Genomic DNA, 27179 nt, shown 5'->3' on the forward strand with positions numbered 1-27179 from the left:
GTTCTTTGGAGATCGTTGGGACTGTAACGTGCTGAGCAAAGAACTTTGGACTTTGAGCTTTGGCCTGCTTTATTTGGACAATTAACGGCTAAATTCGGTTTTGCAGAGCCAAATGAATTAGAGAAAAACCGAGATAGTAAAAATAGGTAAATATAAATGTCCTGCGAGCTGTATTACTTGGCTAAACTTCTAAACTTTGATTAATCATAAATGTCTAAATTATTTGCAAACAATATTTAGATAAACAAATATTTGATTAACAGAAATTATGAGTTTGTGGTTTTTCGATAAAATGAATAAAGGATTCTGAGTCTTAAAATGTGTTTTAGCTGGTTCTAAATCACCATCAACCAATCCAACTAATTGGTCCGTCGACCAAGTGAGTGGAGTGCCTTGATGTTTGGGATTAGGAATCTATAGGTGGTGAATGCTAATGTATATTCTGTAAAATAACTTTTCTTTCCTATAGGTAATAAGGTACCCCCCCCCCCCCCCCCCACATGTCCAGCACTTGAATTATTCATCCCTCCTGTGTGCAGATTCATGAGTAAGAGAAGTGTGAGTGTTGGTGTTATGGGCCCCACCAATAACTGCGTGTGTGAATGAGCTAGTGTGACGATGGGTCTGCAACGCAGGAAGGATAGTTGTGTATATAGATATTTTCCCCTTTTTCTCTGGTCTCTCGCTGGACCATTAGCACCATAGACTAAAATTGGGCCTCAGCACGCTGAACCCGGCTGCCCTAGTGCCGCTGAGGGTGCTCTTTGAGTGCATCCGTGACCCTGTGGGAACCCTTGTTCTAACCACAGAAACTCAACCCCAAAGACTGACTGCTTATGTGCAAACCGATAGCCTCATATTCCTCCATAGGATTGCATTGACTGTTTTCCTCTGAAAAAGTTCTAAGTGTTGAGTTGAGTATGTATGGAAAGCTAAGCAACTGTGTTTTAATTAAAAACGGGTTTACTTACCTTTGTCAAGGAAAGGTCGCAGTGTGATATCTAGGGATATCACACAGTAGAAAAAGTAATCTAAAAAAATACTCTAAAGAGTAATATGAAAAGTAATCACAAAGTAATTACAAATACCTATTGTCTTGAAATATTTTACAAACCTGTAACAAAGTCAATTTTATCCAGCTTGCTTGTTTTGATCAATCTATCTTGAAAAGTACAATTCTACTTACCGGTACCAAGTCCTGCTTGGTTCTAAAAATAAAACACAACTAAAGAAATATTTTTGATACAAACAATTGGTCAGAGTTCGGTGTTTGAGTGTGTGAGATCATTTCTTGCCTGAGTGTGTACAATAAATGCTTAACACTACCCTTTGATAAAGCCTTACTGCTCGCCCACACTACCACAAATGGAGAGTAAGGTATTATCTACTTTTATCTCTGTAAGCCTTTGTGGATCCACTGGACTCTGTGCACACTATACCTTTACTTTGGTATAGTATATACAGAACCAGCTTCCTACACACACTCTGTTGGCTTCACCACACAGCTCACCAAGAGCCTTCATGTCATCCAAAACACTCAACGATCATGCTCAATCGCCCAAAGGCCTCCTCTGGCTCCCAGTTCGCAAATGTGCACTTTTCAAGCTCCTCGTACATGCTTACAAAGTCCTGCACAGTCTAGGCCCTGAATATATGAACAGCTGCATAAGCTTCTACACACAGATCAAAATCCTACGCTCACTGACCTCCTTCTTGCCAATGCTCCCCGCATCCACAGAGCCAGAGCGGGTACCCTTTCTCGTACCCGGCTTCCAAAGCCTGGAACAAACTCTGCCTGCATATAAAAGCAGCCAGCTCAATCCTAGAATTTTGTAAAAGACTCCAAACATGGTTCTTCCAAAAGCCCCCTGGCAGGTTCACACCCTCATCCTCTGGCACCAGGATACCCTACCTGGCGATGTGCACACCATAAAAATAAACATAACAGCAGGCTGTACCTGGGAAGGTCGCACTACATTTGGATAGTCTTATCACGAAAGGTCCACCGAACTGGGTTTCCAGTCACCAAAAATATCCAAGCTGCGCCAACATGTTTTTCTTGCCCAACTTTTCAGAGATTGTTGGAGAAGTCCAGCCAAGGGTCCCAGAACCTCAGGGACAGCTCTTCAGAGTCAGAACTTCCTGCAGCAGAGGTCACCGTCAGTGTCCAGTTCTCCAGAAAAAAATGCCTCTTGTAGGTTTTTGTGTCCCTGTAGCCACACAGGAGGTGAACCAACTGATCCTTGGACTCCACTTCTTTGTCATGGATACAGGTGGATGCAGGTCCAGTCCTTCAGGTCACCTCACAGGTCTCAAACATCAGATGTAGTCCTACTTCTGTTTTTCCACAGGTCCATAAAGTGTTCTGAGGAGCTGGTGGTGAGGTCTATTTTGTACAGTCCAGTAGCCAGTTGGTGGGGTTGACTCCAATGGAGAAAACGTTCCGGGGGACAACCCCACCCTCTTCTCCAGCACAACCTCTGTCTGTAACTGCAGCCTGGCCCAGAATGCACTATGCTAGGAGGAATCTAAGATAGCACAGGCTTTCTGCCCTTAGAGAGAGCTTGTGTGCCAGGCAGGGGTGTGTTCAGGTAAATGAGCAGTCACCTCCTCCTAAGCTACCCCTTGGTGCTTTTGGACCAGCTTTGTCTCCCACTGGGCTGATACCCAGCAGGCTTCCTTAGGCCCAAATAAGAAAGGATTCCCCTTAGGTCTCTTTTATACACTAAATTATGAATGGGTAGGTTCTTTCCCTGCCCCTTTCAAGTTCATGAGGTCCTGCGCTTCCTGAGCAGATCTAAATCACACACTCTACACACTCTACACCCATTCCATCCTGTCTCCAGGCCTATACCATTGTCTCTGCTTTGGGAGCACTGGCAGGACAACAGATTCAAATTACCCTCCAGTAGCTTCAGGCACAAACAAGGTAGCTTTCTAGAAGTTTTTTTCCTACATATTTATTTAAGAGTTAACTTCAGCTTATAATTTGATTTTTTTAAATAACTATTAGAAAGAATGGTTTAACTAATCCTCTTGCTTGTCCCAAACTTGAGGTAGCAGAATTCATAACTTAACCTTTACTCTAGTTTTTTTCATAGGCCAGCCAGAGCCTTCCACAGTGAATATTGCTTTTGGGAGCTTGCCACTATATGGACTTGGCAATATAAAATGTCTACCTGACCTTCTTTTACATACCGCACACCCTACTTGTGGGCTACATGCCCTACAAAGGGGTGAGCTACTAATATTTAAGGCAGTAGTTCCCAAACTGTGTGCACCGGCACCCCAGTGTGCCACCAAACTCCGGCAGGGGTGCCATGGTCACTACAAAACTATCAGTGCTACACCTTTTTCAGAAGTGAAGCTTTACAAATCGTTTCAGTCCCTATAACAGCCACTAGATGCCAGTATGAGCACATACCTCCAGACGTAGGAATAGCAGCTCTAGTTGCATCATTGTGATTGCTGAAGGACAAGTTCTAATTTTCTGTGTTTCCCCTTTTGTAAGCCACCGCATCCAGACAAAAAGCACAGTTTTTCAGAAGCATGGTACCCCTGCCCTACACACTCAAGGTGACTCAGTTTTGTTTTCAATGTTGCACTCTCTCAGCTTTGCCGGAATACTACTGATATTTTACACCAGGACTCTTTTAAAGTAGTGAAACATGTTGGTGTTAACATATTTTTCTACATTCAGTCCTGTGTTTGTAACAGGCAGTATGGTCTCTAAACTGCCATAGTTTATAAGGCTTTCCCCTGTAACAAAGTATGTGACATAATTCTGATTCCAGAATATATGCAGTAGGGATTTACATGTATCCTCTTTCAATATCTGGTGGTGTACAGAAACAAAAAGCTGCCTGGATTGCATTTGCCATTTTAATGTATTCTCTTTACCTTCGCTGTGAACTGATGCTGCATTAGCCATAGTTCAATAAGGTCTCTGCTAGAAGGCTGATAAATGAGCATTACAGTGTTTTCTGTGCAAGAGCAAAGTGCAATTACTCAGTCAGATAAATCAGTGGCTGAAGTGGGCCTATGTTGTGCCACATTCTATGTGTTGTGGTGGTCAGAAGCAAAATGTGAATGACACCAGAGTAGACTTATAATGGACGAACAGGGCTGACAGAAAGCCCCTGAAAATATGTATTGTATATATATATATTTTATTCAAAAACAAAAGGTTGTGGGTAACGCCTAACCTAAAACGTTCCTGGTAGTGACAAAGTGAACAATGCAGATTCTCCTTATCCAGGTGAGGTGTCCAGTGCACCGTCCTATCCAGATTAAAGACCCCCTCTTGATCGAGAACATGGTCTCAAAGCAGAGACTCATCTAGCCATATACTGGTTCTTTTTTTGCAGTTTTATATAGCGCAAATTTGCCCCCTCCACCACCCATAAAAAGGAATGTAGTGGGGAGCCGCAGCCAATGGTCAGTTGGTCAAGGAAGCCGCTAGTCGAAAGTTTGGGAACCACTTTATTTAAATAGTCTTACCACTGTCTTTTAACCGATTTTTATTGCTTTTAGAGAACAAGAAACGGTGCAATATGAGTTAGCCTAAAGTGCAATCAGTAGTTAAACAACTGCAGTACATACATCTAGTTATAATCACACAGTTCTGTCTAAGCATATTAAACATTAGTGTATTGGTTTATGGTCAATTCAGTTCATGCACATTATTCGGACCTAGCAACTCTGAATCCCATTCCCTCCCTCTCACACTCAGCACAATTACAGGAGCATGGTGCTTTGTACTCTGCCCGCTCTGTGGTGAGCCGCCTCTAACATTGACACAATGGAGTCTACCGTTGCGGTCAACTTGTCGTCATTCTCAGTAACTTTCATAGTACATCTGGGTCTTGATCAGAAATTTGGGAACTGTGAGTTGACTCGGTATCAGGCTCTTCTAAGTATTCCGCCAAGGAGTTCCAGGCCCTAGCTTTGTCTGTCATGCTTCGACCCCTCATCACTTCTTGGACCAGTACTGCTCTCTCGTACCCTGCCCACCGAATTAGAGTCTCCTTCAGTTTGTGTGCCTGGGGACTTGTGGAGGTCTTCCATGTTTGTAAGGTCGGTGGACCCCCACCCCAGTAGGCAAACCAGTGAAGAACAGAGCAGTACTCTGTCCAGACCTCATTAATGTAGGCTACCACTTCCTCCCAATAATCATTCAAAGCAGGACAGCTCCATACTATAAAGGACCATTTCGACTCCCTATTCCCCACATCTGGGATGACCCACAGCTTGTGCTCCGTATGTTCGCATAATCTTCCCCGTTGTGAGGTATGCCCTGTGCAAGAAGTAATAATTGATTATTTTAGACCTAGCATTGTGGGATACTGTGTAAATGTGGGCAACAATTGTGATCCACTACTTTTCTGTAACAGGGAGCACCACATCTTACTCCCATTACCACTGTCTCTTTACTGTCAGGATGCATAACATTATAGAATTGGGTTTTACATTTTCCTACCGTGTTTAGTTGTCTCAGGATACCAATTATGCTTCCCTAGTGTCCCCAGGATATCAGGTCAACATTGTTGCTTGTCATGACCGTTCCTACAAAATTCAGTAGTTGTATTTAATGCCTCCTGTTAGAAGTTGGGGTGAGTGCCTTGGTCAAGCAGCAACCATAATTCTTGGGGTAAGGCAAAAGCAAACCCCAAATTAGCCTGTGTAGCTTGGCACAGAGCAATGACTTAAATTCGAAGACATTTGTGAATATTTGTGCGACACTTCAAACAGTAAAACAACAAACATCCAATCAGTAGACCCGGAGTTATGAATTTTTAAAGAATAAACCGTGAAATAGTCTCTAAATCACCGACCACGTCTATCTGGTTGTAACAACCCCGTTGTAACGGCATACGATCTAAAGCATGTGTTGTAAACACGGTTTCCAAAGCCAGTGTCTGTCTCTTATGAGCGTGTTTTTCTGTTCCACTTCACAGACAGTTTATTTCCGTATCCAGTTCTGGCACAGTATGTTACCACACACTGGGCACGTTCACAGGCACTGGGTACCTGCTGGTCCAACTTGCACCACAGCGTTGGCTATGTTTGATTCTGGTGGTATTGTCTACTCTTTACTCTTTGGAGCTAGGAAGTACTTCTGTCCTTGGTCTTCCCTCAATTCTCCAACCTGTCTGGTTCCCTCCTTGTCGGCAGTTGGTTCTGCGCCAGACGAGTTGTTGGTGCACATTGTCTTGGGCCTCACTTTTCACATGCATTTCATAAGCAGGGGCTCTGGTCGCTCCGCTCTTTGCTCCTCAGCTGCTCTTTGTCCTTCATACATCTGTATACCGGTGTATATATATATATATACGTGTGTGTGTGTGTGTACGTGTATATGTATATATATATATATTTTCTTGAACTCCGTAGGCTTTGAGCAGGGTTTGACAGCAACGAAGCACAGACCACAAGATAAACCAGCAAAGATTTATTCGATAGTTCCCTCGACCTTTACAGCCATGACGCGTTTCAGCCCGGAAGGGCCTTGATCACATGACACGCTCTGTCAGGTGATCGGTTAATTTATAGCTTTTTTTTAAAACTCACTCTTTTTTTGTTTTTTTGTATATGCAGTGGTTTCAACAAACTTTATAAGGTGCTTAGCAGTAAAGTGCAAGTGCATGATGAATTCATATTCGCAGGAAAACACAATTTTGTATTTAAAACACATATTGCAGCGCATTGTAATAGACTAGAATTGTTTACATTTAAAACAAATTAAATAAATAATTCAATTATGTTAAAATGACATTTGTTTCTCTCTAGTCAGATAACTTAATTGTAGTTTGCAATGGGAATGGTATCTGCACCTATATTGAATTGCTGTTTATGTTGACACTGGCGAAGTTAAAAATTACCGTATGAATACTAAAACTGCAAACCAACAGCTGAAAAATCCCCTTTGCTTAAAATAACAAGGTTAATCTATTCAAAGATAAAAGCCAAATTATTGATTATTAATTTGCTAAAAAAATTCGCATGTGTAAAAATACATAAATAAAGTGCAAGTACCCGCTTTTCTAAGAGATTCACCATTTCTACTGTATCTAAAAGTGCTAAAAAAAGTTTATCTAAGATACCTATAAAAACTCCTAAAATAACCTCTAAAATCACCCCTATGTGCAGAAAATAGTACCATTAATGGTATCTTGAAAAATATTTGACAGTGAGGGCGGCGGTCGTGTTGTCTAGTAAAATGCCATATATAGATGTTGTTTTGCGTAAATGCCCTATAATCTAGTGTTCTATAGATTGATATCTAATAGACTACTCATGAAAGAAATTATACTATTTACAGGCAAGTATAAAGCTCCTCAGTTGCGTTGAGACCTGTCGGATGTTTTGTGTCTAAATTAAGAATATATTTAGTTTCCAACCGTCTCAATTCTTTTTGCCTGTTTCCCCCTCTTTTGTTGTGTGGGATGGAGTCGATTAAAAAATAGGAAAGGCCTGTCGGATCAGCGTTGTGTATGTCATTGAAGTGCCTAGCCACTGGATATTGTTGGTCCCTGTTTTTGATTGCTCTTGTCACGTTGGCCGGAAAATTCTCTCCTCAGGATGACGCTGAAGATAATGGGGTCCACCTCCCATCCGTCCCCAGTCCGGAGAACGTGTGACACACACGGACTATGGAGACAGGTGGGCGAGGGAAGGAAGGGAAGGAACAGCTGGGAGAGGGATCTGGAACGAAACAAGCACACCGTCAGACACCCGTCAATAGTGACCCACGAGTTGCCTCCCCCCTCCCGCTTTGCAGTGGTTTCTCACCTGTCACCTTCCCACCCGGGGTTTTGAGGGTTCTCTGGCCTGGCCTGCGTGTCGTTCAGTTGAGGTTCGCACTGACGAGTCACCGCAGAGCCAGGGCGGATTCGTGGGATCGAATCCGGAAGGGCAGAGGGACGCGGCCCACTGGGAGCAAAAGCCAGCACTTGAAGGTCAGTGCTTGATGCCCCCCAGAGCGCGTCCTGGATCAGGGTCTCTCCTAAAGGAACGAGGAAATCGCCTCCCTGAAGGCTAAAGGAAAGAACAGGAACGGGCGCTGCTACTCTAAGCCCGGAACTCCAAGGGCCGAGGAGCACCCCAGTTCGCGCTTCCACTCTGGCCCCGGTTCTCCGAGGGCAGAGGAGCGCACCAGTCCGCGCTACAACTCTGTACCCGGAACTCCGTGGGCAGAGGAGCGCGTGGAATGGATGAGGGAAGAAAACAGGAACGTGGAAGCGTCGGGGCTCACCGACGAGGTTTTCACCTTCGCGCTACCACTCTGGACCCGGTATCCTTGGGCAGAGGAGCGCTGATGTAGTGTTTCCTGGAGACTGGATACAAGGACTAGGGCAAGGCCGAGGATGCAGGGCTGGAACGTTGTTTCTGGAACAAGAGTACGAACAGGACTGGCTGGAATCATCGGCACCGCTTGGTGTTTGTTGGCGGTTTTAACCGCTGTCGCGCTCGGCGCCGAACACGTGGGGCGTGTTCTGCCGGGCGTCCTGGGAAACGTAGTTCCCCCACATGGCGGGGATGCGAGCGGTGTACTACCGGTTCTCGCCACCTGACAGCTCTTAAGTGCTGCAGTATTCGCTTGTGTGCTTGCAAGATGCACAGGGGCATTGCAGCACATAAATTGCATATTCAGATTTGCAATTAAGAGCTTTCGTGATTGGTTTTTCTTCATCACAAAAGGGTGTTGTGAAGCTTGTTCGGTTTAGGCCATGTTTACAAGCCTTGCAAACTTTGCATTTGAAGAAGCCCTTTCTTTGAGCTAGCCAAGTACTGGAGTTGGCGCTCGTAGGGTCATTTTGGACTAGAATATCTTTCATAGATGCGGCCCTACTGTATGTAATGGCTGGCTTTCTAGTCAGAGTTGGACCTATGACAGGGTCACTTAAAACCAACGGCCAATTTTTGGTAATCAATTTTCTAATTTCTTTTTCGTGTTTGCTGTATTGGATGATAAATCTAAATGTATCATCCTGTTTTGTCATCAGATGTCTGGCTTCGGGTTCAAGCAGCAATTCCCTGGACTTACTTCTACTTTATATATATATTGCAACCAATCCCGACTTCAATAAAAATCGGACACCGACACAGGAGAATGCTTTCGCTATCCAGCTTGGGTTTATTCTTCTTACGCTTGACGCGTTTCGGCACACCTGCCTTGTTCACGTTATGTACTGTTTTTCTCTACAATGCAGAGTGAGGCTTCTTTTCATTTTAATATTTATTATTATTGTCGTGTTAAAAGATGTTTAACCCCTTTTGGCACACTGTCCTCACACATTCAGTTTTAGTGTTGGCTCTGCTTTGTGGCCCGGAAAGGTTTTCCAGTAGAAAACTGACGTCAGCGCGCTGGGGGGACTTATATTGCTCCACTGACGTCATATTCATGGACGAAGTCAGAGCGGAGCCATGCAATGCCGTCCCCCAGCGCACAGGGGTGCTGCTGAAAAATCTCCGGATCCAGACTGGTGCCTGGGGGATATTCTAAATTAAGGAATCTGCCTAGACTGTGTCTCTACCAGATACATTGTTACCGAAGGTAAGTAACTTGTTCTTCACTACCAGGACATGTAGAACGTAAAAGTACATGTCCTACTTTTTAAATCCAGTGCAACCTGCCCTCTGGGCTTTTCAGAGTCTACCCTAGGGGTGACATATGTATTACAAGCATTTACAATGCAATGGTCTCGGCATTGGTAAAGTTAGAGCTATTGGCATTGCTCATAACATTATTTTTGTTTATCTTTTTGTTTTTAAAACATTTAAAGAAACGGCATTGTCACGAGCAATGCCAATAGCTGTAACTTTAACAATGCCGAGACCGTTGCATTGTAAATGCTTGTTTTCTTACCTTTCAGAAGCATGGAGCGCGATGGCAGGCAGAGAGAGGGTTATGCAAGTGTTCTGCACTCACTGGCCTGGCAGGTTGCTGGCAGTGCATATACCAACCCTCCCCCCTCCCCCACCTGTGTGGCAGCCCAGGCACACACACAGCTGCCCCCAAGTACTTCACAGGTCTTTAAAAGACCATTCGCTTGTTAATGGGGCTTTGTTGATTTTTCACCCCTTCTAGAGTCCCTGCATCGCCACTCTGACTATTGCTGGAAGAATTAGCACGTTACAAAATACCAAGCCCGGTCAGCTAAAACCTCGAGGAATCGGGATTTTGCTTGCAGGAATCGGGAGGCGGGAGACTTGCCTTGAAATCGGTAGTCTCCCGCCTGAATCGGGAGGGTTGGCATGTCTGGGGTAGGGTCTGAGGAGAGCAGAGACGCACACTTACAGAGAGGCCAGGTAGCGCAGCAGAGAGGCCCTGTGTCTGAGCCGGGAGAGCCTGGCACTCAGTGATGGCGCAGACATGGCCTCCGGCTCATGCAAGATCTGAGCTTGCGCCTGGTTGGGGGAGGGGGTCTGCCCCGAAGTGAGGCGCTCTAAGTGGAACACGCAGGCCTCACAAGCACTGAATTCTCCGTGCGACGTGTGTATCGCTCTAATCTTTCCACACTCATTTACTTTGCCATTCTTCTTCCGATTTTTCACCCCTCATGCCTCCCTCCGGTACCTCCACCCCCATCCTCCATGCTCCCACCGGCCACTCCAGCCCGCCCGCCCTCCCTCTGTGGCATGGAGGATGGGGGTGGAGGTGCCGGATTGCATCGGTCACTCTGCACTGGCTTTTGTACGGAGCCCCTGTTTCCCCTGTGGACAAGCCACCCCCATTATAGACCTCTGCAGCCACGCACAATTCATCTATGGCTACAGAAAGCCCAGGCGTCCTTGAAGTACTTGCACAGAAGTGACTCATTCAACTGAAGCAACAACTTTACTGACAGCCCATCCATTGTATTAATGTGAGCTACCTGTAAAAATAACCCCAAGATGGAGTCTATCAATCACAGACTGCTCTTTCGTCATCAGATCACCATTGGCATAAACAGAAAAGGCGCATTTACAGCTACTTTCGTGTGGCACAAATACCGGAGGAAAATGGGCACCAATGCTGGAGATAGTTGCCACCTGTCAGATGGGGTGCACACGTTCCCCATGAGGTTTTGTTACAAGTCGGACAGTTAAAAACACGAGACAGCCTTGACCAGCTACATGTCAAGAGACTTGGCTGGCGAAAAAACACAACACGTTGCATGCAGTCCAGATAATTATGCATCGCATGTTAAACAGTAAATAGACGTTCTTGTTAACTGAAAGCCACAAATAAAGATCTTAAACAGTCACCTGACCAACAGAATGTCCTTTCAATAGCAAACAGAGTGCAGTTACACAGAAAAAAAAACGCATCCCAAATCAATTATATAACGTTTCCAATGGTCTCGGCATTGTTAAAGTTAGAGCTATTGGCATTGCTCATGACATTATTTTTGTTTATGTTTTTGTTTTTAAAACCTTGCCTGGGATTCTGTGTTACGGAGTGGAATTATGTGGAATGGTATTTGTGTTGTGTAGTGGTATGGTGGAGTTTAACTACGTGGTGTGTTGTTGAATTTGATAGGATTATGTGGTATTCTGTGGCGTGAATTGGATGTATGTGTTGTGTATATGTGTTGTTGAGTTGAATTATGTGTGTTGTCGAATTGTGTGGTGTAGAATGGTATAGTGTGGAATGGAAGGGTGTTGCGTGGAACTGTGTGGCGCTGAATGAAATCATGCTGATAGGAGTTATGTGGCATGATGGCTCGGTTGGAAGGAATGCAAGAGAGGCGACAGAGAGAAGGAAAAGCTGGTAAGTATGAGAGTGCATAACATGGGGAAAAGACAGGATGAAGGGGAGAGAAGAACAAGTGCTTCCCTCCAATGAGTAGGATGTAGTGCTGGGTTAATCACTATATTGTTTCAAGCGCTCCTTGTCCCTCCTATGCCCTACCTGGGTGCACCTCGTTTAAAAGACACTTCTTCCATCCTGCCACAGGGCTATTGCCTGATCCCACATTGAGGCAGCAATACTGCCAGGATAGTCTGACCCTAGAGATAGCTACACGCAGCACAGCGCTGCACCAGCTGTTCTCGCTCATACTTCGGTGCTGCCTTCCCTGCTTGGCTATGTAACCTAGGGTTAACTGGGGGTCAGTATGCATAATAATAACCTGGTATTTATAAAGCGTGAACTGATCGCCCCTAAGGGGTGATAGGTGCTGAGGTGGTGAGGAAGAAGATACCAAAGGGAGAGGGAGGAGGATGGAGGGAGGCTGTCGTGAAGTTTCCAGGTCTGCACATCAAGCTTCCTGGTAGTCCAGTTGTCATAAGGCCTGGTTCAGACATAAGTGGTAATATAGGATCCTCTAATTCCTTGTGCGAATACTAAAGCTGAAGTCCATAGGTGGAACTTCCTTCAACACACTGATACTAAGATGAGGATAATGGCCCCAGTTGTAGCACTTCCTGCCCAGAAAGTAGGGTTTTCCACTGTTACCCTATGTTATTGAAGACCCTAGGCCTGCCCTCTGCCACATACACAACATGGTCCCTTCATTCCCTTGTTCACCTACGGCCGCTTGGCCAAGTCGCTCACAAACGGCCATTGAAGGTCCATGAGTGATGGTCGGGGGATGCATACATCCACTCACTGACTGTTGCTGTGGTTATTTCATCCTGGTTCAATCTCCACCGCATGTGGGCCAGCAATGCACAGTGGGAAGTGCACTTAGGTGCCTCAGTTCCTAGGTGCCCCATGCTGTGTTAGGTAAAAGCACAGGTAAACTACCTGGTGTGCCAGCAGTTTTAAGGCAGTAGTGCGACAACAGCAATGCAAAAGGGTAATCTCTCATATTTATCACATGATCATAACTGCTTTGTTCTCCTGATTATAGAGAATCCCTCAAAGTCCCACTCAAAAGATACTGAGATGTCACACATACGTGTAGTAAAAACAAAAAAATGTCCCACATAGGTAAACCGAAAACTTGACAGCTATTTGTGTGCAGGCAGTGCTCCAGTGCTGAGATCCACAGCAGTCTACATTTTACTCTTAGAACCGAATTGCTACTTGTTTTAAGGGATGCTATAATGTAAAAACATTTTTTAATTTCTAATACGGTGTCCTCGTTCTTTCCTATTTTTACAGGGCTAACCTGGGGCATTTTATAAATAATAATAATATTAATAATAAAAGAGAGTTAAGCAAGCATGAGTTTGGCCTTTTTGTGGGCTATTGGCTTTGCCAATGCCTTTTGGTGATGTTCTGCAGCACTGTTTTTTTCCCAACGCTGCGCAGAATCCTCTGATAAATAAATAAATAGTGCACAATGACTGGACCACTTCTGTCAGTCACATCATTCTACTGGAACATGCATGTGTAATGAAGTGTGTGTTTGGGTGAGTCAGAAAGCATGCTTGCTAGTGGAATGGCAGGGGATGGAGTTCGACATTTGGATTGGTAAATAAAACAATTTAAAAATATTTTAGCAAGAAAGCTCATGTAAAAAACAGCAGGATGGAAGGGCAACAGACCAGAGGAGCGAATGGGGGAGCGGGTGGGGCAAGGAGGGAAAAAACAGCAGAAAAGGGAGAGAGCAATACAGGTGCCAGGGTGGCATGCACACCTGGAGAGAAAAATACAGGGTGCGGGGAAGGAGAGCAAAACATGGAGGGCACGGGAGACACACACAAGAGAACGAGCAACATGTAAAAGTGACAGCAACATGGGGGGTGGGGCAGAAGCATATGGGGCAGGAACAACATGAATCACAGGGAAATTAGGGTGAAATGTACGGAAATGTACACATGAGAGGAACACGAAGTGAGAGGGTGGGCATTTGAGGGGAGCACATAGGGAGACAAGGAGAAAGCTGGAAAACACATGCACTCTCAAGCAGTACTTAAAAAAAGAAAAATAAATTGCTCCCTAAAAGTGAGTACGGGATGGATAGAAGGCAGACAATCAGGGAGATGGTAAAGAGACTATTCTCCAGAGGAGGGACATACAGAGGATGGACGAGCTGGGACGTGGAAAGCCACTGAATAAGAAGCAAACAATTGAGAGTGACAATAATGCCAACCAATGGTACCCAATGGCCAAACTGTAGACTCCTGTAAGTCCACCCCTAGACTGTTGATCCATTAAATATTTCTATTATATTTATATTATTATCTTGAGGACACTGATACATTCTTACTAACTAAATTCTATCAGGCATTGTATCTTAATCTACAGAGCGCAGGAGGAACAGCTCATCTGCTGGGAATCATTACAAGCAGCATTGTTAAGCATACTGAGGAATTTCGTATCGTCATGTAAAAATATTGAGTTGCACAACTTTGCTATTTAAGTGCTTGTATTGCAAATGCAATATGTACACCTCTCTCACATATACAGTGACTTGTCTGCGCTGTATAAAAACGCAAATCTTATTGTAAAAAGATTACATTCTCCTTAATGGCAAAGTCTGCTCCTGTTTCATCGCGATGTATCAACAGTTTTGAAACTCTCGGGTAGAGCTGTGAGACAACTGTAGAATGGCGTAAATCGCTCTCAATTAATAAAAACACCCAAGAACGTCAACTTTGCCCAGCAGATAAGCAGCTGCTCAGGCCGGTAAGTACTCAATGTAGTCAAATAATTTGCTCTTAGTGATAGGAAAACAGCATTTTAATTAATTGCACGGTAAAAATGGGTCTGTAGAGGGCGCTCGTGCCTTCCAGAACCTAGTGTGAGGCTGCTCTCTTTAACTTCAAACGCGTCTGAAACGATTTATGTACTGAGGGACATTTAATATTCGGAGGAACGAAATTTTCTGGTATGCAAAGGCGTCTCAGCAGATCTCTCGATTTTCTCAGGTCCATGCGCGCATCTCTCATTCAGAACAGTTTTTTCGGTGCACTCTGGTAATTGCAGTCCTATCATTACATTATAAAATTAAGGCTACAATTGCAGAATGCACAGAGAACGGTCCTGTGGGGCCTGTCAAGGAGAGGAAGACAAATGAGCTCCTGCATATACCCCGGGGTCCGCCTTTCCCAAACAGCACTGGCCCGGTGTGAGCTACGAGAATGTCCCGATCTGGGCTGAGGAGAGGGTTTTAAAGGGTCGGGTGAATACGAACGGTTTAAGTTCCGAGCACGGGAGGCAGCAGAGTTCGGGTGGGTGGGGGAGGGAGGAGCAGGGCAGGAGGTGATCTCACCACAGTGGCTCGGAGGAAAGCGAGACTGCGTGCTGTTGGAGATCAAAGACTCGGAATGTGTTTGCACAAAGCTCACCATCTGTAGAATGGTCCTGTGGGGCCTGTCAAGGAGAGGAAGCCAAATGAGCTCCTGCATATACCCCGGGGTCCGTCTTTCCCAAACAGCACTGGCCCGGTGTGAGCTACGATCTGGGCGTGAGGAGAGGGTTTTAAAGGGTCGGGTGAATACGAACGGTTTTAGTTCCGAGCCCGGGAGGCAGCAGAGTTCGGGTGGGTGGGGGAGGGAGGGAAGAGCAGGGCAGGAGGTGATCTCATCGCAGCGGCTCGGAGGAAAGCGAGACTGCGTGCTGTTGGAGATCAAAGACTCGGAATGTGTTTGCACAAAGCTCACCATCTTTAGAACGGTCCTGTGGGCCTGTCAAGGAGAGGAAGACAAATGACAGAAAGAGAGAGAGAGACAACTGCCTTTCTCCGAGGCGAAGCAGAAATGCCTCGGAGAAACGCAGTGTCGTTTTCGGAATCGGGGGCGTGTTTGTCTTTTCTCTCCTCCAGCCATTGGCTGGAGGAGAGAAGGAGACTTCTTGCAAAAAACACGCCCCCCGATCCGAAAAGGACGGGGCATGATTGGAGTGACGGGACCTCTTCTCCAATGGCTGGCCAGCATTTACTAGGCCAGCCAATGGAGAACAGGGGAGAAGAGGGGCGGGTGCAAGCCCCTCTTCTCAAAGACATTAAATCTCCGGACTTCCGGTCTACCGACCGGATGGTCCCGAGACCTAAAAAATGAAGGTTTGGGCATGGCAAAAAGTTAATTTTGCCAGGTCGAAATGGCAGTTCAAACCAAACACACACACACAGGCTCTGCAGCGGCAGGCCTGAGATGTTTAAGGGGCTTCTTAAGTTGGTTGCACAATCAGTGCTGCAGGCCAACTGTAGTACCACATTACTAGGGACTTGCAAGTATATTAAAAATGCCAGTTAGGTATAAGCCAATATTACCATGTTTTATGGAAAGAGCATAAGCACTGTAGCACTAGTTGGCAGTGGTAAAGTGCGGAGAGTCCTGAAGCCAGCAAAAACGTAGTCAGCAAAAACAGGAGACCTAAAGGCAAAAAGTTAGAGTAAACCACCCCAAGGATGTCAGATTTGACATATCCCAAACAGTTACATAGATCAGTCTTTTATCCTCAAATGATAGTTCAATATCCAGCAACCTTTCTCTGCCCACTTTGGTTAGCCTTCCCATTTAATAAGTAATTAAAGGTCTTATTCACAAATTATGGGAATATTTCCACTTTGTGATGCACAAAGGGAGGGACGGGGAGCTAAGAAAAGGAGGTCCGGTACTTATGCTCCCAAAGTAATACATGTTAATAACTAGAGGGTAACTGTTCCTAAGAGTAAGTGATAGCCCATTAAACAGCATGAAGTATAGGTAAAGGGCCCCAGTAGTGGAGAAAACGCCTATCTTTCTAGTGAGGTACGGTTGGATGCAGGGTACATCTTCCAAATTAGAGAGTTGCCCTCACACACTCATTAAGGTGTCATGCTTCATCATTGGGCGTTGTGCTACTTGTGGGGGTGGCACTGCAGTTCCCCATGGGCCCCGTAAGAGGGCTCTTTGGCGGAGATATTTTCTAGAGGAAGTGCGGGTGTGTGGGGAGTGTGCAGATGAAGTAAAAATAACGTAGCGGTACCATAGGTAGTATTTATTCTTGGGTCCGTCGATATAGTTAAAAACAGGCAAAGTAAGAAACTGTGTGCCCTACTGTCAGTGAGAGGGGTTTGTTCGTTCTTGCAATTTGAGTGAATAGTGATAGGGTTAAGAGGCACGGTCGACATGTTTCATGCCTGTTTGGTCCCTAATGGATCCTATGGCGATTCATCAGGAGAAGTTAAGAATAAAAAAATATAGCACAGGGGTTCGAGAAAAACACACAATACACTCTGTTATGGTAACCTGATTCAGGTAAGTGGTCCAGGCGTATCTGCACCCAATCGATATCTACTAGTCCTACGCATAAATCCAACCTAAAGAAATTGATGAATAAATGTAAATACATACTTAATGAGATTGTCCTAATGGTGCTACGAAGGTACGCAATGTCACAGGTCAAGTGGTATACATTCAACCCGCATGAACATTCCATGCACATTTGCAGCAGGCTCAATGTGTCGTAATATAGCGGTGAAATCTCAGAGGTGAGCAACTGCGACAGTATCCCAATATCCCTTAGTAAATCAGGGTGCGTATATGTATGTATATATATATATATATATTATCTACTGGCGGTCGCCAGTAGATAGTTATAGTTAGAACCGTGTTTCCATAGGAAATCCGCAACATTCTATTTTGAATAACTTTGGCGCCGATTGACGAATCCTCGCGAAATTTTCAAAATAGGTGGGGCGCTCCGCTCTACTCCTGAAAGTCTCGGGGGGATTCGTCAAGCGGGGGCTGAGAAAAAGGGGGGGTCCCAAAACGTTTTTTCCCCATGCATTTTTCCATAGGACCTTTAGTCCAAGCTACAGCCCGAACGGCTGAACAGAATTACTTGAAATTTGGCAGAGAGGTAGTCCTCAGGTCAGGGATGTGCCTTTTGTAGGTCTGGTGTAAATGTGTTCAGTATTTGCTGAGACAATAGCATTTAAATATATATATATATATTCCACAAAGAGGCTCTGTTTTCGGCAATCGGCGCTTTATGACGGTGCGCTGTGGAGACGACTGAGCCCAGCCGTTATTATATTAGCAACAGTATTCCTTTCGGAAGAATTCCACACTCACTCCCGGGTAAATACTAATATTGGACAAATCGACAGAAGGGCCCAGAAACACCAAGCATGGACTTTCAAGTAATAGACAAAGATCCCTTTATAATACTGTTGGAACTAGATCGATCCATAGATGAACCAACGGGAGAATTGAAAACACACTTCTCTCAATTGGAAGAAGGAACTAGTGGGAAGAAGCCAAAGTCGAAATACTACCCACATTTGCCACCTGGCAGCAAAATCGAAACCTTCCATGAGGCTGTCATAAAGGATCTGTATCAACTCCAAAGTAACGGGAAAAAAGAGAAAGAATTTAACATTCAATGAATGTAATGCATTAAAGGTGCTGAAATTGGACGACAATATTGTGCTAAAAATGGCCGAAAAGGGCGTGAACATCATTATTAATAAACCATGAAGAAAAAAGATATTTAACAACAGATTATCCAACTACTGCGACAATCTATTTTCTCCCCAGAATTCATAAACACCACACGAAACCACCAGGGAGACCTATCATCTCCGCGAAGGAGTCACTACTTCGCAGTCAGGAGCCACTCGGGTTAGAGCATACTCACCCGACCCTCAGGATGAGCCTGTGGGAGTGGCTCTGGCTGTGTTTGGGGTCAACCGGGGGGTCGCTTAGGAGGTAAGGGTTTGGGCATCGTCTTGGGCCAGGCTGCAAGGGGTCGTGCTTGCTGGACAGCTGTTAAGAGCAGTATAGGAACTAGGGGAGACTTGTTAATAGGGTCTTGCCCCTAGGTGGAGCTTTAGGATACCCTGAATGTTGTGCTGGGTAGCTTTCTTGTGATTATTGTGCATTTAGGATTAAAGTCGAGCCAGTAGGGCAGCCAACTGCAATTTTTAAGATTTGAAAGTCCAATTTGATTAGGAAACAGAGGTGATTTTAGAAATGGCACCCAAGGTAAAGAGGGGGCAGGTCCCAACTAGGATGGAGGAATGGATGGCAACTATGATGCGCACTATGAGCGACTTGGGTCAGACTGTGGCAGAGCTGCGCAGTAGAGTGGATGGGCAGGAGGAGGATAGGGACAGACCCAGGCATTCTGGGGTGGCACCCAGGGCAGCGTTCCCTCCGGTGCCCCGTAGATCCAAATGGGGAAGTGGGGGGCCGGCCCCTGCAGGGTTACCAACCCCAGCCTTTCCAGTAACCACGGTACCGGTAATCCCAGGGCCTGTAGCCACAGCCCTCCCAGGAACTCCAGTCCCAGAGCCTGTAGTCCCAGCCCAGGTTCTTCAGTTCCAGTACCTGTGGTCCCAGCCGTGTGGGGGGGTGGTAGGGGGAGCAACGCCGGGGGGGCTGTCTCCACCAGCAGGCATGGGAGGCCTAGGGCAGCCTAGTGCACCAGAGGGTCATATGTTAGAGGAGGCCCCGTCCCAGCCAGTGGTCCCCCCCCCCCCCTGCAGTAGCCCTAACTTGGTTCCATGTCAGACCGAATTAGTGGCAAGCTTAGCAGCAGTGCTTCCATGGCTAGCCAAGGCAGGGACGGTGATCCCATCTGGGGGCAGTGGGCCCTGATAGCTGAGGGGGATGCAGTCGAGAGGGCCAGGAGCTTGGTAGCGCAAGTTGAGAGAGCTAAGCCGGTGGGGGAGATGATCATAGCCAGAGAGCGTCTGGAGAGGCAGGATGTAAAAGAACAAATTTGGAAAGTGGAATACGTGAACATGTTTTCTTTGTTGGTGGATAAGGATGAGGAGGCCAAAAAGGGACTGGGGCAACTGGCCTACTAGAAAAAAGATTGAAGAAACTTTAGCTAACTGGATAAAGGCATTTTCAAGCTTTCATGCGGTCATGGTAGAAAAATTCTCAGGGCTGGGTGCCGAGTTGGTGTGCTACCAGAATAGGATCACATGCCCACATGATGAGTATGGGGGAATGTGTTGGAAGGAATATGACAAAGATTTTAGAAGAGCGAAGGCCTCTGACCCAGCACTCACATGGGACCAAATGGATGTAATCTTGTGGTTAAGGCACATGAAAAACCAAAGCCAGGACGTGCCAAAAGGGCAGACCTTTCGGTCAGGGGCACCCCATAGCAGGGGAGGGAGTGGCAAGAAGGGAGCGTGTTGGGATTTCAACAAAAAGACGTGCATTAGGCCCAATGGTTTGTGTAAATTTAGAAATGCCTGCTCTTTCTGTGGCTTATCCTCCCACCCAGAATCTAAATGCTTTAAAAAAAATCAAAGGACAAGGGTGGTAAGAAACAGGAATGAGGGTTCCTTACTTGGTAAAGCACACTCACACATAGACACATTGGCTTTGATACCCTGGTTAAATAAGTATTGCTGCTCAAACGCAGCCCAGATTTTGTTGGAAGGTTTCAGGATTCCTGCTCCTGGGTATTCTGGGATTTCTTACTGCCGCAATCAGCAGTCAGTGAGAGATAACATGTCTGTGGCAAGAGACAAAGTGCTGAAGTAACTGCACTTGGGGAGACTGGCAGGTCCTTTTGATTCGATTCCTGTGGTTGATTTTGTCTGCTCACCACTGGGGGTGGTACCCAAAAAGGACCCAGGGGAGTTCCGCTTGATCCATAACCTATCTGCTCCCAGGGTTCACTGAATGAATGATGCCATTGATGGGGCCCTGTGCTCCGTGAGATACGCATCATTGGATCAGGCATTTGCAATGCTGCAGTCGCTGGGCCCAGGCACTTTGCTAGCAAAATCTGACATAGAATCTGCTTTCTGCTTGCTGCCAGTGCATCCACAGGATTTCCATCTTTTGGGGTTCCAGCAAGAGGGGAAGTTCTCCATGGACAAGTGCATGCCAATGGGGTGCTCGGTCTCTTGCTCATATTTTTAGAAATTCAGCCCCTTTTTGGAGTGGGTTTTCAGGCAGTTCAGCAGGCACCGCTGGGTATTGCACTACTTAGATGACATGTTGTCAGGGGCACCACAGTCACAAGAGTGTGGCAGGGCTCTGGAAGCATTCTGTGTACTCCTGAGGGGCCTTGGGGTCCCCCTGGCACAGGGTAAAACAGTTGGGCCGGCCACACAAATTGAGTTCCGGGACATTGAATTGGATTCCATTGATGGTGTATCACGCTTGCCATTGAGCAACGTAGAAGGTTTTATGCTGGCATTAGCGGACTGGTTGCGCAAAGAAAAAGTCACTTTGCATCAACTACAAAAGGCAGTGGGTATGCTGAACTTTGCTTTAAGAATCATCCTTATGGCCCGCCCCTTTTCACGTTCCATTGCACAGGCAATGTCAGGGCTGGAAGAAAAGCATCACCACACTAGGTTGTCCAGCGAGGTTAAGCAGGATATGCGAATTTGAATGGCATTCAATTGCGCGATAGTGTGGCCTAGCCCAGCCAGGTCCAGTCCTGAGCTTGGCCTCATGACGGCTGCTGCAGGGATTGAGGGGTTTGGAGCCATCCTGGGTTCTCAATGGAAGACACAACATTGGCCCACTTGGTGGATTGACACTGGTGTAACAAATAACCTTTAATTTCTGGAACCTTACCCCATTTTGGTGGCCTTGACCATCTGGCCTCACCAGTTTCGCAAACAGTCTGTGGTCTTCTGGTCAGGCAATATGGCGGTTGTGCAGTGCATCAACCGGCAGTGTGCCAAGTGTAAGATGATGCTTTGTTTGCTTAAAGAAATTGTGCTGCAATGTACGAGATTAAATGTGTTGTTTAGAGCTAGGCATGTCCCGGGAATACTCACTAACGTGGCTGACACATTGTCTCGTTTCAAGGTTTCATAGGTTTTCAGGTCCCATGATCCGGAAGGAGTGGACTGTCCCACACTTTTTCCGGAGCATCTTTTGAAGCTTGGTGCCCCAACCTACCAGTCCTCGTGGCAGCTAGCCTAGCACCCAGGACTAGGCGGGCCTATGAGGGGGCATTCACTGCATACTGTGCATCCCTAGGGCAAGGCTGGGAAGGGACATGGCACGACCCAGCATCCGTTACATAATTCATAAAGGAATTGAGGGACAGGGGGCATTCTGTAGCATGCACAAAGTGCCACATGACTGCAATAGCCTTCTTTGCAAAGATGATGGGGCATAGGGATTCCACAAGCACATTCTTGGTCCACAGGGCTCTGAAGGGGTGGCAACGCTTGCAAGGTGCCCAGCCGGACATTAGACACCTGATTTGAGGGGCTCTCAGCCATCATGGTGGCGTTGGTGAAAGTATGTAGTTCTACCAGTGGGGTCCATTTATTCAGATGTGCTTTTTCCCTCGCCTTCTATGGCGCCGTCAGGGTTGGGGAATTGGTGGCGCGTAGTAAACAGGATTGGCAGGGCGGGATGCAATTTGCCCATGTTCAATTACAGGCAGGTTCAGTATCCTTATCAATCCCCAGATCAAAGATGGATCAAAACAGGAGGCGGGATCATGTTATCTTGCAAAGAGCTCTAAGGAGCTCATGCTGTCTGGTGGGCAATCTGGAGACATATATTGCCTGCAGACCACGGGGCGAAGGGGGGCCATTATTGATCACCAGGACCGGACCCCCCTCACGAGGTTTCAGCTTGGGAGAATTTTGGCATTGGTGCTGGGGGCAGCAGGCCTGAATGCATCCAAATTTGGTGCTCATTCTTTCAGGATTGGGGAAGCCACTGAGGCCACGGCTCGAGGACTGACTGGACATGAGGTTCAAAGAATAGGCCGTTGGTCTTCGGACTGCTACAAGCGATATGTTTCGGTTACATTTACTTTAGGTATCATTGATAATGTTTGGTCTTGTTTCATTTCTCTGCAATTTCCACGTCCTGTCCCGCAGGAGGGGAAAAGGCCGTCGTCTACCGGTCAACTGCTCCTCGCCCACTCCAGGTACCCACCTGGGGGCCGGGCCACAGCAAAGTCTGGATCATAGGCCATTCAGGCCATTCATATCTGAGCAGGTTGAAGCAACATTTTTTCACAGGCAATTTTGCGGACAGGGCGCGCCAGGCGGGTTGTAAGGTGTCAATGCATAGTCAAGGGGGATTGAGGTTGAACCACTTTTAAAAGAGTGTTGGTCCTTTGCTGCTTAGGTCCCCAGCGGCACCCGCTGCGGTAATAATACATCTGGGAGGTAATGATGGTGAAGGCTCTAAACTCTGAAATGGGATGATTGGCCAAGCAGTGCCCACAGGCAGTTTTAGTATGGTCTCACATGATCCAGAGGTTCCAGTGGGGAAGGGGGACTCTGTCTGGGCTTTAAATCACTCCGTAAAAAGGATTAATAACAAGATCGACAAGCTTTTACTAAACTGAATACAATTGCACATGGTTGCATCCGGGGGGAGCGTTTCTTTCTACAGGATGGGGTTCACCTCTCTAAACTGGGTAATGATCTTTTCCTGGCGAATGTGCTAGCCTGGATGGTGGGGGCAACACACAGGGCAAGCCCTTTGTGTCAGCGGCCGATGGGGGGGGGGGGGGGGGGGCCTGTGGCAGTAAGGTCATGAGTGCTAGGTCAAATTTTACATCTCTTAGTAGGCATCCCATTGTTTAACGGGGACGCCTGGGTGGGGGAGGGGGGGTCAGTGGTCCCTCATCACACTCCAGGGGGTGGTTACGGCCGGTAGGCTGAAGGGTGCGGGGGTAGGAAGTTCCGCTTCCTGCAGGCCACTTGAGCCAACCCCTGCAAAGGTGCATGGGCGCCCACGTGGCGCATAACATCAGCCCCTGGGAGGTAGTATGGAAGGGCGTAGGGGGTGCCCGCGGAAAGGAATCTGGTGGGCACACGGGCCTCCTGCGCAAAGTCACTCTGGTATAGGGGAACTGGCAAGTAGTTGGGAACAGTCATGACCTTGCACGTAGGCTCATCCAGGATACACAGAAAACAAATTTTTCATATTCCAGTTTTAGGTTAGGTATGGCTATGTATTAGACTCGTGTTAAGGTTAGCCATAAAATGTGTAAATGTGAGTATTGGAAATGTGACTGAATATGTTTGGGTTTTCTGCATATATGTATACAAAATGAATTTCAAATATGATTTATTAATTTTAATAAAATACGGTCGGGGTTATCCAACCCCTGATCCAAGAGTTGTGTTTGGATATGTTATTATCGATGCCTCGGGGAAGAGAGGGTTTGGGGGTAGGGGTCAACAGATCATCTCATGGGTGGGGACTCGGCAATACCAGGCCATATCACAAGATGAAGAATCTACAGTTAGAGTATCCATTAACAACAGTGGTACTGAATGTAAGTAACTTATTCATCACTCCATTTTCATAAAAAGTGGTCCATTTCCAAAAGTGTTGAAAAGTTTATTTTCTGACTTCGCAGAAAAGCATTTATTCCTCAAAATGTATATTTCAATTCTGCGTCAGTTAACTGCCTGATCTTGGGTATATCTGGTGCTGTGAGATACTTTTTTTTAGCCAGTCTCTTTTTTTCTATTTTGCACTGTGCAAATATGTTGGGTAGTTCATGTTTGTGATGGCATACGTAGACCCCATAATATCACTTAAGTATAGCTGTCCTTTACAGATTCATGAAGAAGAAGTTACGCTAAAAGTGAATCCTGCTTTAGAACAAAACTACAACTTTGAGCCAATGGATGTGGAATTTTGCAATTGTAGGTAAGCGGTAGGCTTAAATCTTGCAAGAATGAGCATTGCCATTTTTTTTTTTAAACACATTTTAGCATTTTTCTTCAGTTACAGTACATAAAAATCGAATATTCAAGTTACTATTATCTGCATAGCAAGATCTCACATATATACACAGTGGCCAAAGAAATTGCATATTGTCTCTTCACAACTTAATCATGTGCCACATTTATAATCTTGACTCATTTGGGATGCGGCATAAGGGCCATCACCCTTGTATGGCATCTCTTTCCGTCCTGCTGTTACAATAGTTGTACTATTTCCCTGAAACGGGTATTTCAAGTAATACACTTTTTGCAAACTCCCCTCCCCTGCTGATGGGCCACTCCAGAATCGTACTAATCTTTGAGCAAAAATGATGTAGCTAAAATCTAGTTTGTAATAAGCTAAAAGCAAAATGTCTGTCCAGGTAAGTGGGTACTTCGTGAAATAAGGGGAAATGGAGAACTAGATAAAGCCTAAGCACAGCAATTCCAATTACCTCGGTCATGAGGTTGGGAGTTCCCATCCAAGCTAATGCAAAGTGGTGGATTGGGGTGGCATGTAAAGGGCCTCATATGACAAGGGTATCGGCTGCTTTAAAAACTTCTAGTAAGAGGTCCCAACTCAAAACAATCGGTTATTTTCTTAGGCCTCTTTTTTCCTCCATTCGGATTGCTACACTTTCAGACAGTCCCGATTTTTCCACCTTTTCCTTCCAACTGAGTAGTGAGGGGGCCACGGGGGATTTCCACCTCCTAGTAATACCATGTAAGTGACATAAAACTCTCCAGGTAAGCCATCTAGTCCCGGAGTTTGTATTATTCGAAAGGCCCTTGATCCCAGTTTTTATTTCCACCAGCGTTATAGGTTCAGCTAGCATTTTTTATTCTCATCCCATACCTGCGGGAGCTCTAGTGTTTCCAGGAATGTGTTAATCTCTAGACAGTCAATCAGTGGTGGGGCCGTGTAGAGCATCCTGTAATGGTCATAAAAGGCTTTATTGATGGCTGTTTGTGTATTGAGGGGGGAGCATTCCGCAGGATTCGTGCCAATAGGGTGCCTGGTCTGTTTGATTCTGCGTGTGTTTTATGAAGGTAAGTGCGCTGATCTAATATACGCAACTGGTCCATTAGTTCCGCATATTTAATGCGGGCCTACTGGAGGTCTGGTTTTATTGTGGGATCTCGGGCAGCTCTGGCTTCCAGTGTGTACAATTTGTCTTCAATGTCCTGCAATTCTCGGTGGACCTGTTGTCTGGCTCCCGAGGAGGTGCTAAGAGCCTTGCCTCTTATCATGACCTTGAATGCCTCCCACTACAGCCCCACCGAAGACGCTGTACCAGCATTTTTGGCAAAATGATTTGTTATGGTAGACGCTAGTGCTTCCTGATATACTCCATCTTCTACGTGGCGGGGGTCTAGTCACCATGTAGGGACCGGGGCTGGAATGCGCCCCCATATGAATGTGATTTCTGATGCACTGTGTTCTGATATTGTTTTTCCCACATAGGCTGTTCAAGTGGTTTGCGTAAGAAGTGACGAACTACATAATATATGATTGATTCGGGTGTGAAGATCATGTGTGGCGGAATAAAATAAGTATTCTCTCATTCCCTTATTGTGGTTACGTCGTATGTCCATCAGGGCCCATCCTCGCGCCCAGGTCTTTAATGTTTTGAAATGGCATATTGATTGGGCCCCGGCCAGAGGTAGGTGGGATCTGTCTAATAGAATATCGATCACCGCATTAAAGTCACCACCAATCACCCAATTAACGTCCGTCCAGTCCACCAACGCTGTGCTAACCCGGGCATAAAAAGGCTCCTTGTCCACATTAGGGGCGTATAAACTTCCCAGCACTATTGATTTACCATCCAGTATACCCTGAATCAATACGTATCGGCCCTCCTTGTCTGTTCGAGTCTCTAGTATTGAAAAAGGTACCCCAGCCCGTAACCAAATGGCCGCTCTCCGGGCAAAGGCAGAATAGGTCGTATTATTCAACTGCCCTCTCCATTTTTTCTGTAGTTTGGTGGCTTCAAGCGCTGTTAGATGTGTCTCTTGTAAGAACACAATATGTGCCTTTCGTCAAATCAATTGAGCATGTACCCTTTGCCGTTTGTGCTAATTCCATTCCCCTAATGTGCCATGTTATGCAGTTATATTGTTGTATCGTACCCGACCTAGCCATTTAAGTGGATAAAGACAGATTAGTTGGTACTGTATTTCTATGAGTTGCAGCCCGTCAGCATCCCTGTCAAACACCCTAATACATGGTCCTACTGTAAAACTTGGTTCAACCAAACTATAAAACAAAACAATACTTGTTAACTCAACTAATTTCAATCTTGCTACTGCATTAGGGGCCGTGGCTGAATATAGCTTTGGGGAGCTTTAAATTCTTCGAAGAGCAACCTCCCAAAGTACTAAAAGAGGGGATGCCAGCCCCCGGCCCTGAGGTCCCCCTGTCTGTGCCCGAGCCAGTGTTCAAGACTCTACGTACATTAGAGAAAAAGCGGACATCCGCTCCAGTTTTTGGATTAATATAGACCCTTTGTCGTGGTTAGTGTTCACAGGGTGTTGGCATGGTAGTCTTAACCTCCGACGGGTGAAACCAAGAGTCTTCTCCTCCATCGGTATTAATATTACTTACGAACTGCATTCCAGTAAGTTTGTTGCAGTAGTGCG

The 27179-nt window shown here is 46.0% G+C and overlaps 1 protein-coding gene across 2 annotated transcripts in view; it reads left to right on the forward strand.

Moving 5' to 3' along the window:
* Positions 1-27179, forward strand: part of MOV10L1 (Mov10 like RNA helicase 1) — a 772466-nt gene that overhangs the window by 198019 nt on the left and 547268 nt on the right. For both annotated transcript variants that reach the window (XM_085650694.1, XM_085650695.1), the window contains exon 12: positions 24389-24480. In XM_085650694.1, coding sequence (XP_085506820.1) covers positions 24389-24480 — 92 coding nt within the window. The remainder of the gene's footprint in view (positions 1-24388; positions 24481-27179) is intronic.

Source organism: Triturus cristatus, chromosome 4_1, assembly GCF_964204655.1.
Source record: "Triturus cristatus chromosome 4_1, aTriCri1.1, whole genome shotgun sequence".
NCBI lineage: Eukaryota > Metazoa > Chordata > Amphibia > Caudata > Salamandridae > Triturus > Triturus cristatus.